The sequence below is a fragment of the Calypte anna genome, chromosome 3, assembly GCF_003957555.1.
Source record: "Calypte anna isolate BGI_N300 chromosome 3, bCalAnn1_v1.p, whole genome shotgun sequence".
NCBI lineage: Eukaryota > Metazoa > Chordata > Aves > Apodiformes > Trochilidae > Calypte > Calypte anna.
Window position 1 is genome coordinate 16,547,654 of NC_044246.1, and position 19,473 is coordinate 16,567,126.

At 39.8% G+C, this 19,473-nt stretch overlaps 1 protein-coding gene across 1 annotated transcript in view; it reads left to right on the plus strand.

Moving 5' to 3' along the window:
* Positions 1–13,093, plus strand: part of SLC4A1AP (solute carrier family 4 member 1 adaptor protein) — a 15,870-nt gene extending 2,777 nt beyond the window's left edge. The window contains exons 4-14 of the mRNA XM_030447305.1: positions 571–631; positions 1,426–1,565; positions 1,685–1,845; positions 3,001–3,070; positions 5,410–5,599; positions 6,417–6,528; positions 7,128–7,359; positions 8,159–8,233; positions 9,289–9,359; positions 11,356–11,428; positions 12,598–13,093. Of these exons, the coding sequence (XP_030303165.1) occupies positions 571–631; positions 1,426–1,565; positions 1,685–1,845; positions 3,001–3,070; positions 5,410–5,599; positions 6,417–6,528; positions 7,128–7,359; positions 8,159–8,233; positions 9,289–9,359; positions 11,356–11,428; positions 12,598–12,647 (1,235 nt within the window). The 3' untranslated portion in view covers positions 12,648–13,093. The remainder of the gene's footprint in view (positions 1–570; positions 632–1,425; positions 1,566–1,684; positions 1,846–3,000; positions 3,071–5,409; positions 5,600–6,416; positions 6,529–7,127; positions 7,360–8,158; positions 8,234–9,288; positions 9,360–11,355; positions 11,429–12,597) is intronic.
* The last annotated feature ends 6,380 nt before the right edge of the window (positions 13,094–19,473 follow it).

The following is a 19,473-nucleotide window of genomic DNA, read 5'->3' on the forward strand; positions in this document are numbered from 1 at the left end:
TCTGGAAGGACAATCAAATCACACCCATGTTTTGAAGCTATGCTGGAAAATTAAAAACCATCAAATTCCAATTGGAGATTGCTATGGTTGAGAGATAGAATTAGAAAAAACAAAAAGATAAAAGGCAGTAGTGAATTAATTAAGTCTTTGGTTGCTAGCAAAACTTAGATTGCTCATTTATTTGCTAAAGTGAAAAATTAATCTTCAAGATAAACAGTATCTGTGAATCCAGATTACAAACTATCATTAGTTCAGTGTGATTTACTTTAATAACTGCAGATGCAATATTGTTTTTTCTTTGAACTACATATTCCTGAACAGTCCACTTCCAGATTTTTGATCTGAAAAAGCCTTGATTGTGAAAAACAACCAAATGAGCACAATCAGCTGAAGAACCCAGGGCTTTAAAAAACAAACAAACAGAAAGATGTGGGTAGGGCAAATTCTGTCCTTTGATATGTACCAAGGGCCTTTTTTCTCTTTTGTTTAACTGTGACATTCCTCTCCCCTGGAAAGGTTATTCCTGCTCATTTTGGTAACTATGTCACCTTTATTTCTTCTTCTCTGTAGGAGAAGAGTTGTTATATGAATATGATGATCGTGGGCACAATAGCTGGCTATGCAGGATCAAGTATGTATATCTCCACTTTTACACAGAGAAGCTGGCTTCATTGAACTCACAAATGAAAGCTGAAGGAATTGTGACTCTGTCAGGGATAACAGCTGAAGTGAGACCTAAGGCCTGAGACTGAGGTTCAAGGATCAGCGCCTGGTTCAGTGTCTGAACACAGTGGTCTGGCAGCAGAGAAACACATGAAGTCGAAATACAAAAAGAGAAACTGGGAGACAATATCTTTTAATTCCCAGTGAGAGAGAATAAAAAAACCCAACATGCTGCTCTGCCCAGTTTCAGTTCTTCTGGAGTGTAACACAGGTTCATGCAAGAGGCCACTAATGTCATTGTTTTATTAGAAAGGAGAAGGTGACATAGAAATTAAGTCAACAGAATAGATGTCAAGTGGATAGGTCCTTCATTTCAATGATTGTTCTGCTTCAGAAACCTTTGCTTCAGTGTGGTGCAAAAAATTTGTTACTGGTGTTTAATGGGTGCAAGATAGTGGTGCTTAAAATGATCTGGGTGTTGACATTTAATCTTTTAATTCCCTGTATTTCCAGTGGAAGTAATATAGGAAGAGTTATTGTTTGGACTACTGAAATAAAAAAAATTACTTGCATGCTTTAGGACATCGCTGCTTATGTTTTGGTGAGTTCTGTAGGAAATGAAAAGTGAAAATACCTCATCTCCAAAAAAAGATTAGTGTGAAATGGAAAAAACAATGCCAAAGTGATAAATGCAATATCTGAGTGATGTGTGTGGAAAGCTGTTTGTGTTGGAGCTGTCCTCTCATCCTTCAAACTGAACAGGTTGCCTGTGGATGATGCATCAGGGAAGCAGCTGGTGGCAGAGGTTCTCCATGCAGGAAAAAAGAAGGAAGCAATGATCCAGTGTGCACTGGAAGCTTGCAGGCTGCTCGATGCTCGGGGAGTACTGAGGCAAGAAGCAGGTGAATACAAATGCTGTGATTGTTCAAGCCCTAAACTAGAGATTTGAGATTGCTGTCTTGAATCAGTTTTATTGCTCAGTGGTATGCAAATAATTTTGTTTTTCCCTTACCTTTCCCAGTATCCCGAAAAAGGAAGTCCAAGAACTGGGAAGATGCAGATTTTTATGACAGTGATGATGACACCTTCCTTGATCGAACTGGTGCTGTAGAAAAGAAACGACTGAACAGAATGAAAAAAGCTGGTAAAATAGAAGAAAAACCTGAGACTTATGACTCCCTGGTAAGAAGAATTAGTACATTGTGCCAGGCTAATTCTCTCATGCATGTAGCGTTACTAAGAAGGAAAATCAGAAATATTTCCTGATATTTTTTTTGTTTGCCTGAACGCTTAGTGTAATTTCAGACCTTTACCTGTTAATTGGCCAAGTTAGAATAAAAATAGACTAGATTTGATGATTGTAGAATGGGAGGTTTTCTAAGATCTTGATAGGAGAAAAATCAGACATAGAAGAAACCTTAGACTTCTTTAACAGAAATTGGGTATTTTTGATTCTAATTTAGTGCTTAGTATCCACATCACAGAAACCATAATTGTGTCTGCTACCAGTTGGACCACATCTGCTACCTTAAGGAAGGAGGATGACTGGCCAAAGAGAATGAACTATCCTGTTACCAGGAAGTGTCCTGGATTCAGACCAAGTCAATCTGCAAAAAAAAGTAGTTTTCAACTGTTTGTGTTGTCCACTCTCTGGAGAACAAGGCTCAGTCCTTGAGTTCTGTCACTGTGTATGATACTTAATTTGTCATAAACTAGGGGAGATGAGAGAATTTTGCAACTCTGTATAGTGTTTTTTTGCTTGTGGACTATATCTCTGAATGCCTGAAAAACCTGCATACTTCATTGAAGTGGAAGGGTACTACCTTGCTTTTGCCTGTGTAGTACTGCTTCTGTTTAATGGGTCACAACAGTGGATAAATGATGCACCAGAATACAGTACTTTAAAAATAGTTTTAAACCATCAGAAAATAATTTCAAGCTTTCAAGTGCACATGGCACATCCCAGAGAAAGATCTTGTTCTGCTTTAAAGAATAAGCAGCCTGGACTGACAGATACATGGCAAGTAGGAATTCTACACAGATAACAGGTGTGGAGGAGCAGGGTTAGAGAAGGTTGGAGAATCCCAGTGGTGGTGGAACATTGATGCAGAAGCATTAGATGTGCTCTTGTGTTTCAGAAAGAGAATTATTTGAACAGCATATGAAAGGGCTGGTAAGTTGTTTAGGAACAATCTAGGCTGTATTTTTTTCAGCCCAGAAACTCGTGGTCAAAGATCAGAAGTTGAAAAATGGATGTAATTTGGTAGGACGTTTCAGTAACTCTTAAAAGGAGATTTTAAGAAGATAAGATCTTGTAAGCATGTTGTTCTTTCATAGGTCAAAAAGCTAAATGAAGCTGAAAATGAGCTTTCTGAGATAACAGAGAAGCTGAAGGCTTCAGGGAAAGGTAAGGCATGAAGTTCATTTGATCTTAGTGTTTTCATAAAGAACAGTAAAGAGATGAAAATGTATCTTATGGGTATCTGCAACATCTAAGTTAAGGTAAGGTGAGTGTACAAGCTTCTGGACCTTCAAGAGGGATGAGCATTATTACTGTTTATCTGCTCTTTATTAATGAAACTGACTTAATTTGAGGAACATTTTTTTTCTGCTCCCTCCCAAACCATTTGTAAGGGAAGAACAAACAACTGGCAGACAGTATCTTTTATTTCACTTCTCTCATTGCAAATGCAACTTAGAAAGGGAGGGTGGGAAGAGAAATGTGGAGGCAAAGCAGTTAATGCCTAGCCTGTATGTTCAGTGATCTTGCTAGCTTATAAGGGCTCCATTCAGGTTCCAGCATGATGTCTTTTTGTACAAAGGCAGAGCCTTTCCAAAGTGGGGACTGTATCTTGTAATGATTTTGATTTAAGAGCTAACTATATAAACAGCTACATTTGCTTTCTGTTATTGCTGGTATCTTGCAGAATAAAAGGAAGGCATGAAGGAAATATGCTTAGGATGGTACTTCATACAAAAAGCTTTTTAACAGAGTTGGCATTAATAAAGGTTGCAATGTCAGACTGTCAAAAGAAATTGTCTCCAGGAATCTCTCTTTTCTGCATTACACAGGTGTGTTTCTCTCTAGTAATTCAGTCCCACGCTGAAACACATTTGTGAAACACACAGTTTTGGTGGTGGTTGATTATACCAGATCGCTGTTCAGAAAAGCTTCCTGTTCCATTGAGCATGCTAACTGATGGGTCAGTTAACTGGGAAGGAATTGTTTTCAGCATGGCTATACTGATAAGTAGCTAGCAGTTGACTGGCAGGAGAAGCTAATGCTTTCCACCACCTGTGACATAATTTCAAGCTTTCATATGTTATGATGCCGTTGTTACAACTGATACTGTGTCTCAAAAAGACTGTTAAATTGTATTTTAGTAGAGGCTGGGAGAAGGGAAGAATCAGTTAATTTATAGACTTCTAAAAACATACTGTTCTGATATATGTTATCATGGTAAATCGTAACTGGTTACACAGATAGTTTAGAGTCTTGGAAAAATTGCCATCTCAGCACTTAGAGCAATGCAATGTAATTCAATATTGGAAGGCAGTCTCCTAGAAGGAGACCCCCATAAAACATAGCAAATGCTGCATCATCAGGTACATTGTGTGTGTGTGTTCTAGATACTTGGTTTTTGTCTTTTTTTGATGCCTGAGGTTAATCACATATGTTGAGTACAAGTGTAAGCCAGGAGCTCACCTGGCAAAACTGCTGCATTACATCCAGTTCTGAAACCTTAAAACACTTTTGCTTGCTCTAAATTATTATTTGTAGCTTAAGGACAAGAACGTAGAGTGACCAAGGAGTGAATGGCAAGCTAAATTGCAACACCTCTTACCAAGCACTTGGAGGAATTAAGTGATTATTGAAGATGGCAGTAGAAGTTCATAAATTGTTCTCTGGAGTTTGGAACTAACTGCTGATGGACTTACTTGGTGTTTCTCATTCGCTGATGCAGCTGAATGAAAAATCAAGTAATAGAGCTCCTCAGTCTCATCGTTGGTTGCCTGTTCAGAAGAAAATTATCAATAAATTGATGGTGCAGTAAATAGCCCTACAGCTTTTTACCTGGAATATAAAGTATAATAGCTATGATTGATTCACCTCCTAGTAATGTCAAGTCTTATTTCAACAGTGTAGAAAACTGCTGTGACAGATAATGAATCCTAACAGTAAGCCTGTAAGTTGAGCTACCTGATTTTACCTCCCATTTGCAAGAAGAATAATCTGACTTGCTGAAGCACCCTTGCACTGTTCTGCAGCAAAAATTTTGTGTGATTGGCCTACTGTATGAATGATTCTTGAGTGCACTCAATCCTCCAGGGGGAGTAGGCAGCATCATGTGTTGAAGCCAAAATCTGATTCCCCATGGAGTGGTGTGGGATAGCTTATTGCTGTGTGTGTGACTAAAGTCTGTGACTACAGAAAGGACCCATAAGCTGCTTTGTTAGGGCCAGCAGATATTGAAGTGAAGTGAACAACCTAAACACTCATAAAGAAACATTCACTTTCAAGTGAGGTTTTGGAATGTGCATGGGTTAAGGTTTACTGTACAGCTTTTGTTAGGAGAAATGTTCTCATCTTTCCTGGGCTAACAGCCTCCATTATCTCACTATTCAATAGAAGCTCACAGAGAATGGTTATTCATACATTCTTTATTCTCTGAAGGTAGGACTTGATGAGTACAACTTTCATCTCCTCACCCATAACAATGTGTATCTTCCCTTTATCCTGCTTAGTCCAGTCCCAGCCAGCTGCTCAAGATTCCTTGGACGAATTTATGACTGAAATAAAATCAGGAGGTACTTTAGACAGCGTGGCACGGAAGAAGCTTCACTTGCGCTCGTTTGAACTGAAGAAAGAGCAACAGAGACTGAAAGCATTAATAAAGCTTGTCAAGCCTGCAGAGCTGCCCGAGCTGAAGCCCCAGTAAGTCTTGGCTGAAATGTAAAATGATTACTTTTACTGTTGTTATTGTCCATTGGCAAGCCCAGCAAGCAGACAGCTTTCCAAACACGAAAACAGGACAAGCTTCAAAACTGCCTGGCTCATCTTTTCAAAGAGCCACTGTGCCTTTTGGCTGCTGCTGCATCCATGGTTGAGGCAAATGCACCACAAGACTGTAGTCAGATAAACCCACACAGGGGGATGAGGGACAAGGAGCTGAAGTATGGTGTCAGCTTTGTTAATTTTTATTCCCATAGCTATCCAAAAGAAACTGAAAAATTTTACAGTTACTGTGGACAGTGTAAAACTCAAGTTAAAAGCACTTTCACTCCATGAAGTGTACCTGTTCAACTACTGCCTAGCAGTGCTGCTGCCATTAAAGCAGGCATGGGCTGAGTTCATCACTGTTAGTGGCAGCTTGATTAGAGGTTTAATTAATTAATTAATTTACTTACATTGAGGTTTGATCTCCAAGTGTGTTCTTATTTATACCTGCATGTTATGTACATATGTAAGTATGTGTGCAGTTGAATTCGAGGGAGTTTGTGTGATATGAGGGAGGGGTATTTTTGTTTTTGTTTCATTTTCTTCCTGTTACAGCAAGTGTCTGAATCCTATAATGTGTATGTATGATGCGGTCATCATCATCTGCTGCTTTCTCCTTGGGTGCTTCAGAGCGAGAGGGAAACAAAAGGGGCTTTATATATTTACTTCTAATTTGCAGATTTCTTCTATTTGTAAGTGTAAGACTGATTTGATACTCTGTACGTTGTTTTCTTTTGTATCTAATTTTTATTAGGAGTGGAAGTTGCAGTCTAGAAGCAGAGGGGAAGCCTAAAAAGATTACCCTGCCTCTCTTTGGTGCAATGAAAGGGGGGAGCAAATTCAAGCTGAAAACTGGAAGCCTAGGGGTAAGTTAGACTCATAAGTGCTGTGAGCTGGAGACTGTTTCTCAGACTACTTCTCAAACCATGGAGACTGCAGTGGTGGCAACCATGTCCTCTCACATGCATGGAAAAAGCATGGAGGCTCAATCCTGTGGCAGTGAGAGGTGCACAGGGCAGCAAGCAGGGGCTCTTGGATGCTGCTGCCAGGAGTGGCCATTCCGTGCCCTTGTACAGTCCCACTTCTGGGGCACAGCTATGGTCCTGAGGCAATAGATCAAGTGGAGGCAGCCTGGGGACACCAGGCTGAACCACTGCTATACCTCAACAGCTGGTTCTTTAATTTCCTTTGTTTTTCTTGATCTTTTAGATAAGATCATATTCAAGACTGATTAAGTTTCCAAGGTCCCTTTTAGGAAAAGACTGCACTCTGGTCTGGATGTATTTTTTCATCTTCCATTTCTACTAATAATTTTTCTGTAAAACCTAAGTATTTTTCATCCTGAGGGTTTTTCCTTCCCAGCTGCTCTGTGACAGTAATGTGTGCACTATCTCCTGCTATGAAGGTCTGTGACATCTACTCCCATATTATCTTAGCACTGATACATAAATCTTTTCTGCCACAGAAGTTGCCTTTTAAGCGTCCAGACATCCCTGAAAGCTTGTTAAAAATGAAAGATCATGGACCAGAGGAGGAGGAAGAGGAAGAAGAGGAAGATGAGCAAGAAGCAGATGCAAAAAGCAGCAGAGCATCAAACTTGGAAATGAAAGTTACAACAGAGGAAGAAATAGGAAAAGAAACTATTGCTGCTGATGATTCTACTTCCAATAACAAGAATGTAAACTCCCTTCAGGATGGTAAACCATAAGTTTTGATTTTTGCAGTAATGAAACTGAGTCTGTTACTGCTGAATTCTTCAGAGCTATGTGAATCTCCTGAAGTTTGAGTCACAAGTTCTCCAGCAAATTTGTTTTCCATAGACTTCTGCTCTGAGCCCATAGTCTATGTGCCAACAGATGAGTTTCACGTGGTTCCAGTTGAAACTCTGCCTGGCAGTCAGTTTTTCATGCTTTTGGTGAAAACTTCTGGACCAAAGAAAGGTCCTATTTTGATAAGCTCTGCTCTCATTTGATTGAGTGTCTCTAACAGAGCAAATACAATATATTGTTGGCAGGGATAGAGACTTAGTAAGAAAACAAATGAGTGTGTAAAGCTTCAGACCAGTTTGTAAGGAGGAATAATTTTAAAAGTGGTAATGGAGGGCTACTTTCCTTGCATCTTTGTGGTTTATCTTTGAATCCATTCTTTTCTACATCAACTTGATGCATTAGAAAACTCTGTAATTGTGTTTCTCAGTAAATTATGTCTGATGACAGAAACCTAATTCTGATTTCTTAATGCCAAGCAGGTTGTTCTTCAGAATTATGTTTTAATTGGTCACAAGTTTTTCTTTAACATGGTATTCTGATGCATTTAGTGGACGAAATAGTTTGGAGAACTTCTAAGAGAAGAGTTCTTCTTCCTGAGACAAATGTAGCTAAGAGTTCCCTTTTGTACCGTGTCTCAGAGTTACTAGCACTCTACTCATCAGAGCTGCTGCAGAGTGCTCATGCAGCTCTTTTGTTGTACTTTTATTTGCACTTTTTTCTGTTACAGGGGTTCATTTTCTGCCTGAGCCAAAGATACTAAGAAATAAATCTCAGATGGGACCCTCAGAAGAGAAATCTCAAGGTGAGCAGTACAATTCAGACTTTGTTGTGCAGCATTATGTGTCTTAAGGAACTGTTGTCATCTTTGGCCAGTGGAAGGAAACCAAGCCTTATCTAGAGCCTAAAGTAAGAATCTAGAATTTAAATGGTGTTTTGCTTGAAAAATGGTGAATGTATGGTGAAGACAGGTCACTTCAACTACATTTCAACTCCTTGCTTTTCATGGTCATTAACTGCTTTGAGATCCTTTGTTTTAAACAAAAATAACATGAGAAGAGAAGAAAAATAATTTTAATGTAGGTGCATAAGCAGAATGCCTTTTCCCCCCGCATTGTCTTGCAGTAGCTCTTAACTCTAAGGACACAACTTTCCTTTTATAAAGTGACAACACTGTGTAACATTAGCTAGCACTTTGTTAATGACTCACATTACCCCTCTACATGTACACACACAAAAAATGAAATTTTGTCCTCAAAATGAAAGCTGTGGTTGGTGTACAGTGTATTTGGAGGAGGTCTGTATAAATTTTCTATTTTTTCTTAACTCAGACTCTTGATGATGTTGTCTTGTCCATATTGTCTTGTCCATAAACTTAACCCACAAGAGCCTCAATATTTCACAGATGAAGTGGCAGAAAAAGAAAAACAGGCATACTTCTGTCTTTCTGTCTTCCTCTTATCTATGCTACTGTGAAATTACTTTTTTTTATACAAAACAAATATCATGCTGGTCCTGCACATTTCCTACTACTTCTTTCCCAATCAGCCACTGCAGTGAATACAGATAGAGAATATCTTTTTAGAAAATAAACATCTGTCTTTAGGAGAAATTGTGTTACAGAATCCCAAATATAGGACCTTATAAAAATGCATTCAGGTTGGTAACTGGCAATGTATGAAGCATAAGTTAAACTAGAAAAAACAAAGATGTTTGGCAGTCTTAAGTATGAATTTTATTGCAGAGTGTCTTGGATTTCCTTTTAGATGTATCCATTTGTCTGTGAACTCTCTATAAGGTTATTTCTGATAGAATTGGTCAGTTGTGATGTGTTGTAAACCAAATCCTCTTTCTTGTCAGGATCTGAGGAAGTATGTAAGGAACCTGAAGAGACACCTGAGAAAGTTAAGAAAACCAGTAGCTCCAACAAGGTCTGTTATGATACCAGGACTCCTGTAATTTAAGAGTTTCAAGGAATCATGTAGTAGGCTCCTTATTAGTGAAACTGTACCACTCTGACTGAGTAGAACTTGGTGTTAGTAGTGCTTTTCTGCCAAGACCCAAAGGTAGAATCACACAGTACTGTTGGGCACAGCTCTTGCAGTCTCCCACAAGAAGGTAAAACACAGCCTTTCAAGCATGATACAGGCTCTCAATTCAATCAAATTTGCTTTTTCACCTTTTCACTTGGCAGTTTGCCTCTACTAATTGCTGCTTCTGCTGTGTCATGAGTGTTGTACAACACAGATGCTCTCTGGGCTTTAGCAATTGCATTGCAAAACTTTCCTTGGAGATTACCTTGGGAGTTATGTACTGGCTGACTCAGAACAAGCTGTACTACAACTGTGGGTAATCTGTATTGCCATTACCAAACCTCATCCTTCCCTGTAGATGTGGAAAGAGGGAAGTTGTCTTAAGAGATCCTTGAGTTTTGATCATTATGACAATTTGTTTGTGGTGGCAATCCAATTTTAGCCCTGTATCACTTACTTAAAGCACCTTAACTCCCTGCAGGCTGTGTGTGCTAACTGCTGCCTTGTTAGTTCTGGCAAAGGAGCCAAGGACTAGGTAATTAGAAACTGCCCTTTGTTGCTGCTCTATAAAGCTTGTTGATAAAGAAAGCGTAAGTAAATTTAAACTGTTAAAGCCCAAGTTATACCATTTCCTATATGAATGTGGGAGAACAAAGCAGCTTCTCATGCTGAGGGAGTCAAGTCAGCACCTCTCATCAGCACAGAGTTCACTCTAACACTGAGCATTCTCCAAATACCAGATGGCTTAGCTATATTCTCTCTCCCATCACAAATCACTTTTTCCACATGCTGTCTCTGCCTTTGGGCTCTGATCTTGCATGGAAAATATCAACCAGAAGTCAGCTTTGCTCTGTTTTTTTGTTTGTTTTTTTCTCTTTTAGTATTTGAGGAGTAACTTTGAATCCTATAAAACTGGAAAAACAATTTTGAAGTGACTGTTCACAAGCCATATTTAAAAACTGTTCAACTCTGCAGTCTAATGTTTTGGAAAACATTAGTCTTCCACAAGAAATCTTTTAGAGGTTAATTTGGGGAAAGAATGTTTTTGAGGGAATGAAAAATTGCTTCAGCTGCATAACTTATGGCTGTGTCATAATTCTGAAGAGTAGTTCAAATCAGTGCTGAGTATCTTGGCTACATTTTGAACTCCTAAGTCTTTCACTCTACAGCTATATGATTTTTTTATAGCTACCTGCAGTTGTTGAAAACAAAAGCTGTTGAGAAAATTATGCTGATGTGGCAAAACCTAAAAGTCTAGGAACAAAAATAAATTGCTGTGTCAACATCTGAATTGCAAGTAGCCCATCTCAGTTTGTTTTAAGCATTTCAGTGAAACCAGTGAGACATGAAAAAATTTTATTTTCTTTTTTCTTTTTTTTTTTTTTTTTTTTTTTTTTGTAAAAATTGAATTGAACAGCTGAACTGCGAACAGCTGAACTGTTATATACTCCACTTTTAAATCATCTTAAACCCAAAGTTTTCAGTGGGATTTTTTGTTGAAATCAGTAAAGCACTTGAAAATCCTGCTCTAGAGCTTTTGCTTGCATAATGAAATTCTGTGTCAAATGACAGTAACAAACATTAGGATGACAAGATTAAACTGTCCAGAAGTGGACAGTTGGCAGTGCTGCTGTTTTGATGAGGAGGCTGAACTGGACAACCTACAGTGATCCCATCTAACCAGCATTTCTATTATTCTGTGACTCTATTGGGAATAAACTGGATCTATTTGAGGGTCTGATCTTTCTTCTTTCCTCTGTATTCTTGTTTTCATCCTTGACTCTTGTAGAAATATACTTCACCTTCCAGTATTTGAATTAATGAGAGATTTAGTGTCTGTGATACGTTGTCAGAGGGGTGTGCAGCACCTTAAAAATCTTCCTTCCTTTTGCAGGTCCAGCAACCTTTTTTTTCCTCGCAGTACCCAGATGATGACCCAGACTACTGCATATGGATTCCTCCTGCAGGTATCAGCCACTTGCTTACTATTTTTAGTCTTACAACTCAAAAATCTACCTAATAAGTAGCCAGAATATCCTTGTAACTTCTTGACAAAAAGCAGTCTAGGCATACTTTACCCAGAACATGATGTTTTCTGGCATGTCATGCCCCACATTGTTTGTATCACCATGCAAATCTTGCAGTGAAATAAGACCAAATGTGTGGTAGCTTCATCTCAGTGAACAGATGCACCTGAAGTTTGTTTTTCAGTTTTGTAACACCTGAGAGCACCAACTCCTTATGCACATCATGATAGAGGCTCAGGCCTTCACTAGGGATAAGTGCTCCAGCAATCTTAATATTCTCAATTTTCATAGAAGTCTGTGAAATTTTCAAGTCTTGTCAGATTTTTGCAAAAATGACTCTAACATAAACTTTGGGTCATGCAGTTTTGAGAGAAATCTTGTAAATGCTTTGGTGAAGGCAATGAATAATTCATGCATGCATCCAGTATATGTTGAACGCATTTTTTGCTTTAGTTCCGAAGTTTTTAGCTAGGAGAGGTTACTCTTAAACAGTGGAATAAATTTTCAATTTCACTAAAATGCAGAATTCATTTTAATGCATTGAGGTTTTCATAGTAAGGGCAAAGCTTAGCTGTCATTTAGTAGATTCATTACTATAATTTTTATAAGGCTGTTACAGGCTTATAATATATACATAGGCTTCAGAGAGAATAACAAAAATGAGAATAAATTTCATTTATCTATAATCTGGTGAATCATCCTTCAGTGAGAAGACTGCACTTCTCTGTCTTGAATCCACAAAATACCCAGTTCATTGAGGTCTTGTCAGGGATAGCCAAATGAGCTGTGTCTGGAACAGGGAGCTCCTTTCTCTGTTTTTGCCTGCTAATAGTCAGACTCAACTTGTGTCTAAACTGGCATAATGAGAGCACCAGAAAATAAACAAATAAAAAAACCCAACACAAAACTAAGAATATATGATGTGATCTTGACACTTTTAATAAGGTTAAGAGTAATTATAAGTATAAATCTTTTTAATATCTGGTCTGATTTACCCTCTTTGCACATGTCTGAATGGTGCTGCCTAGAGACTATTTCATACTTGGATACAAATTTATCTTGAATGAAGGGGGGAAAACATAATGCAACTCTTCCTGTTTGTCCATTAGGTCAAAGTGGTGATGGCAAGACTCATCTTAATGAAAAATACGGCTACTGAGCTTCATGCACTCCCAGAATACATCTGAGGTTTGAAAGACTGCTCTGTTCTGGACTCTTTTTTACCACACATTAAGTGAAAGATAAAAGAGTTGTTTTTTTCAGATGCTGTTCCAAATTCAAGGGCATCAGCAGCCACTCTGGCTGTTAGCATTCCCTGTGTGTCCTGCTTGTCTACCAGATACTTTTTAAAAAAGTAAAAGCCCACATGTTCTTCTGTCTCTTTTTCCACTTTTAGCCTTGTCCTTTTTTTTTTTGGCTCAACTGTAGGCTCATTTTCCTTTTGTAAATAAAAATATACAAAACCAAAAGTATTAAAAAAGATACACCTCACCACAGCTTAGATAAAATTTATTCATGTTGGTGTATGCAATTAGTAGTAAAACCCTAGTGTTTCTTATTTTGTGGCTGCTGTTTGAAAATACTGTCACAGTAAACACAGTCTATAACTTGAGGCTTTGTTTTTTTCCTTTTCTGTGGGGAAGAAAAAGTTCTTTTTTTAAAAGAAGACTGTTTCCACTCTTCCCTCATGCAATTTCTGCTCTTGGAGCACTTGGTATGGAGTGGACTGCAAAGGGTGAGCACACACTGCTATAAAGGTGCAGAAACACCACAGGACTGAAGAGGCTGGCACTGCTTATCCTGAATCAGAGGGTAACTGAAGAAATGATGGAAGGGTATCCTGGAAAGGCTTCTACTGGACCCTGTTCCTCTCCTGTCACAACACAGAAGCAAAGCACCATCTTAATGCCATTGGAATGTTTTGAGTGTCTATAACTAGGCTATGACATTCTTCACCACCAAATATTGTTAAAGCAAAAAAAGAAAGTCCAAAGATCAAGCAGGCATCCTTATAGAGAGGTAACAGCACTGCAAACATTTATTAGAAGGACCTAACCCTTTCCCCTGGCCCCTCAGTATGTCAGTGTAGGAAGCCCCTTCCCACTACACCATTGGCAGCCTCCTTGTGGTGCAAGGCCAGGCCTCATGGATCTTCTTCCTGCATGTATTTATAAATGTTCCTATTTACTGTGTATATGCTAAATATATGAAAAAAACAATTTAAATATACATGCATAAAAGTGAATCTGAATTCCCTAGACCCACATGGCAGTCTGCAGCTGGGGCACCTTGTGGCAGAGTGCAGTCATTTAGCAATAGTATTTACAGCTCTGGGTCTGATTATAGCCTGTATGTCAAAGTTTATGAAGGAAATACCTTTCCTGACCTCCCTAACTCCATAAAGATGTTCACTGTGTCAGAACAGGAAAGGTGTCTTGGGTTATGTAGGACTCTGGCTTGGTTTAAGAATCTTACAGGGTTTTTTTCCCCTCAGATAGGAGGACACTGAATGTGTTAACAAGCAGCAGGTCCTCAAACAAGGGGATGCTTGCTCAGCATGACCTTCTTGTGCACAGGAGGCTCTGTTATTAACTCAGCAGTTCTGCATCTGTCAGACCCCTCGCTGCCCTGAGACCTGCAGCAAAATAAAGATAATCACTGGTGGTTTGGGGCTGAATCATACAGGATGGCTTTTTGTCTCTGACATCAGAAAGGGCAGTGAGAGTAACTGTGTGGAAAGTCTGATCACATTTCAGCTCCCTCTTATTTTGTACATGTGCACTGACCTAGTCTGAAGCTTTTTTTCTCAGTTCATAGTGCTGAAATCAACAGTGGCAGATTCTAGTTGAAGCTGTGCAAGCTGACAGCTTCAAGATGGAGCTGAGCAAAATCACCAGGATTGAACATCTGGCATAAGTCATCAGCAACTTGCTCTACACCCAGAATAAGCACTTCATGAGCTTCATGCAGCCACACCTCATCCAAATTAATACACCTGTATTCTTCCAGTTATTACCTAGCCCCAAACCTCTGGATGGGCCATTCCCATTGCCACACACGCTCTATGGATTCTCTCTCCACCACCCATCTTATGTTTAAGGGGGGGGAAAGATAAACTTTCACATACATACCCTGGGAGCTTGGGAGGGCAGCTGTTCCCTCCCTAAGCAGGGTCTAGGAGGACAGTCTGGATTGCATTCCACGTTTCCTGCCTCTGCTTTGCTGCATTGACCAATGGGTAAGGAAATGTACAGCTAAGACTGTGTATCCAGTGGAGCTGTAAGGTCTGCTACCACCACCTGCAAGTAGAGCTCATCCCACCACCCATTATTCTCTGTGTGAAACCTCCACATCAACCAGCTCTTCTGGCTTGCAAGGTCATTTTTTTTTTCCAGATGCCATTGGATCTTGGTGATTTTGACCCAACACTGTTGCATATTCTCTCCTCTCCTTTCAAAACCACAGACTAGAGCAAACCACCTCCAGATGGAGCTCATGATGCACAGACCTCACCATACCCTGTGTGTCCTCAGGGCAAGCAGAGATTCCCGACCGTATCTCTGGGCATGGTCCCCTAAAAGCGCTTCCTCTTGCTTATCTAAGGAAAAGCCACATCCAGGCATCCATGGATGTAACCCTCCACTGAAGAAGGAAAGGATCATTCGTAAGGTCCTCCAAAGCATTCAAAGGAGCATAACACCTACTTGGCTACCTTCTTGTGAAACTGGGTACAGGACACAGAAAGGTGTCTTTAACAAGTAGATCATCCTGTAGCCAGCTCACAGGCCTTGCTTCAGCATTAAAGAAGTGATTGTTTAAATCTGCTGTTTCCTGCACAGAACACAAGATTGGTTTGTGTTTTCTTTGTCACATGTGTTTACCTCATTACCATACATTTCCACTGCTACAAAACTTCCACTTCTGTGGAAGTCTTTATTCACCTAATAAATCCTCTTAAATTTATAGGACATTGATGCCCTAAGGCCCATGAGAATCTAATATTTGGGCAGCTGGCTGTGAGATATTTTGATTAGCAGTTCTATGTGTTACAGCAATATATATTTTGGTAGCCATATAGCAACATATTCTCTTGTTCTGGGGCACTGAATTATAATTGCACACTCAGCATAGCTGTACACATGATAAGGTGTGGGGGGAGGGGGGTTAATTTTCTACATTCTGAAAATTAAGCACTGTCTTAGGAGCTCTCACTTTCATTTTCAAATTGAATGTGAGGTTAAGATGTGGAAGAAGAAAGAAAAACAAACCATTAGTTAAGTTAAAAGAAAGATCTATACATCAGTCCAATTTGCTTAATTGAGTTTTAAAATTCTGGCAATGTCTTGTTGATTGTGCAGCTGTGTGTATGTATATGCAGGTGCATTCACACTTTTGACCATGAATATATTGCTTTGTTTCTCTGTTTTGACCTGTAAAACCACTTGAAACTCATTTGTGCTTTTACTGGACCCAGTGTGCTGAAACTTCTGTCTTACAGCAGTGATTCCTCTGTTTTTGCTGAGTTTCTTTTAACACCTAGTCTTGAGATATGCAGGCTAAGAATAGCAGGGGATATGAACCCACCTGCAGATGATTGCTCAAGGGAAGTCTAACTGAGATTAAGCTGGTGGAACAGCAGATCCAAACTCACCTGTGCTGGCCCAAGCAATGATGGTGCTTGGACCCATGGTGGAAGGCACCCAGCCTCACTTTTTGTAGGGATCACATTTATAACTCCATATAAAGACATATTTGCTGAAGTCAGGACAATAAAGTCCCCAACCAGAACTTACCACCCTGTTCCCATTACACCTCTTCAAGAAACAGCAATCCAGGCTGCTCTGTAACAGCAAGGCAGTAACATCTTAATTGCTTTTACATACCAGGTAATTCCAATGGGGTCTGTGGTGGGAAGATGATTTATATTCTGGTGTTGAAAGCACAGTTGTAAGTGCTCAGACCTTCTCTGTGCTTCCTCCTGAAACAGCTCTCTTGGCTTCTCAGGTGTCTCACCACAAAACAGATGAAACTCTTTTCTCTCTCCAAATAAGCAGATTTGCCTGAGCACTGTCACCTGCTCTTGCATAGCAGTCAGACAAGGGGACACACCTGGAAGCACTGATGCTCTGCAGATTGCCTTCTGCTGCTCAGAGCACATCCACAAGTATTAAACAGTTCAGGTTCAGACCCAAGTGGTATCAACTACTGAGATTTCATCCTGACAAAGACCCAACCTCTGGCTTTCCTACAGCATTTACCTCTTGCTGCCCAATTTGCCTAGCAGTGAAATGTGGCTAATTTCACAGAAATGCACCTGTACTTCATGAGCAAAATCTGGATCTCTCTGAAAGATGGTGGCACTGGGTCTAGGACTTTGTTGTGTTTGTGAAGATCTTTGTTACCTGAGATTGAAAGGTGCCATCAAGTGTCTTCTTCACCTGAAAATGGAGAGTGGTGTTTGTGGTGGGAGGGAAGGATGGGAGGGTGATGGGATCTCTCTTGTGTAGGAAAAGGCAGAATTCAAACTATGGTTGAAATGACTACTGAAAAGCTCTCCAGATATGTGGATGGGCCACTGAGAGATGGCAAATAGCAGAAGATGTGATGTTAATCAGACAAAAAAAAATTACCCTGATTAGATGTTGTGGCACTTGGGTGATTAAAATCCTGTCTCATATTAAGCCCAAGTTGTTCCTGAAGGGAAATGTGAAGATGTGCTCTTTTTAGAGTATGAAGTAAAGGTTAGAGGTTACAGCTCTGACTGTGTAACTTCTTTAATCTTCTACAGGAGCATGTATGAGAGAAAAGCATGAATGAGAAAAACCTCAAACATTATTAAGGAGAGGACTGGCCACAGGCACAAATAGTTTCTTCTCTTTTATGCTCTATCAGAACTGTAGCTGTGAACATTGACTGTCTATTTCTCTCTAATAATTCCTCCTCAGGCTTGATGACACTATTTGTGTTCTGCTTGGGGACAGAGCATCTATGAACCTGGAGTATCTTTGGCAGCAAGAGTCTTGCCTCACAATCAAGCAGCTTCCTTGGCTTTGCCTCTGCTCTGGAGGCTTTGTTCTTCTTATGACTGTAAGCCCAAGGTATATGCAGCTGTGCCCAGCTTCCAAGGTCTCCAGCAGCATTTTATGACATCTCTTCTCCCATTCTGTAGGGCTGATCTGTGGTGGCTATACGTAGAGATGTAGGGCATCTACAAACAATGTTGATATTTTGTGAAAAAAAAAATATAAAATTTAGAGCAAATGAGGTTTCACTGTTGCATCCTGCTTCTCCTCATCTGGAATTTGCTGAAATGTATTGTGGAGGTAAGATTAACACAATTCTTTTAATAGTGACTTTCCTTTCTCTCTGCTAGCTTTAAAAACTTGCTGCTCTGTTGTGTTTTCAACAAGCATTCAGTGTCATCAGTGACTTCCTTAAAAGAGTTGTTTTGTTTGTTTGTTTGTTTTAACTACAGTTCTTCCTCCAATTTGTATTTTGTAGCAACAAAGTTTAAAGAGGAAAGAAATGTCATGTCCCAAGCCACAAGGGGGGCAGATGTCTAAATAATACAAAGAAACTGGAGCTGTGCAACAGCAGGAGAAGGGAAAAGATGCCAGATCCTTTCTGCAGCCACTCAGAGTTTACTAGAAATAAGAATAGCTACACTGGGACAGACCAGGGCTCTTAGCTTGTTATCTGCTGAGGCAGAGAGCAAGAAACATGAGAAACCATGCATGCATGTGTGCATGCATCTATACATACGTATATACACACATACACATCTCTGACTGTCCTCAAAGGGCACAGTGGCAGGAGAGAGGCAAGAGTCACAACCTGCAGGAAGGGAAATTCCCATTAGATAGTAGGAAAAACTCTTCTCAGTGAGGGTGAGGCAGCATCAGAACAGGTGCTCAGAGAGGCTGTGGGGTCTCCATGTTTGGAGGGATTCAACACTCAGCTGAAAAGGCCCTGAGCAACCTGTCTTTCTGGAGGTTGAACACCATCAGCTCCAGAGGTCTTTTCCAGACTGAATTGTTCTAATAAATTCCTGTGGATATACATACGTGTGCACAAACACACACACATTTTAAAAAGCTATGAGGATACATAAGTTGTGAGTGTGGTTCACATCCTCTTGATAGTCTGTATGGAAAAGGGTGACTTAACCTTTTGCACTGCTGGCTTCTCTGTTCAGTGGGGAGAGAGAAATCCTTTTGGGCATGATCCTCCAGACACACTTGTTCAGCAGTGCTGCTCATGCAAATTTCAATGAAGAGATGGGTCCTCCTGAATTGAGTAGGGTTCCTGGCCATTTTCATGAAAAGGTTTGCAAAATCTGACTTAGAACTGTAATTTAAAGTCAACTCAGAGAAAACGTGCTACAAAATAGATTTCCATGACCAGCAAAGCTGCTGGATCTTTCTTTTCTGAGTCTGAGTAAGAATTTGGCCAGTTGTTGTGGAACTGGAAGGTCAGATATTGGGTAAAATTATTACCTTTCTTCTGGAAGGAATGGCAGTGTGGAGTGAGTGCTGTGTGCGAGGGAGTGAATGGCCTCTCATGTCTTAAGCCCTAGTCTTTGCTTTGGATCCTATTACCTTTTGCACAGAATCTTAAGTTTATTTCTACATTACCTTCAGCCTAAAGCAATTTATAGCTCTTGTTCTTCCCCTCATGAGTGGGTGGGAAGCTCTTATTTCAGAATCCTTTAAATAACCGGACTCAATTTCACCCTCATAAATTTGGTCTCTGACATGCATCCCCTTACTAAATAAGCAAATATTTTTCCTAAAAGCAGTTTGGCTTATTCTTAGGTTGACCTTTTGTCAACAAAACATGAAGATATTATCAGGGTTGGAAACACTTCTCTCAGGCCCATAAACGGGGTAAACAAAAAGGGGAGAGGGGAGGAAGGAGAGACTGGGGCTTAAAAACCTCATTTTGGAAATGTCAACAAGGCAACCAAACAGCATGAATCATAAAAA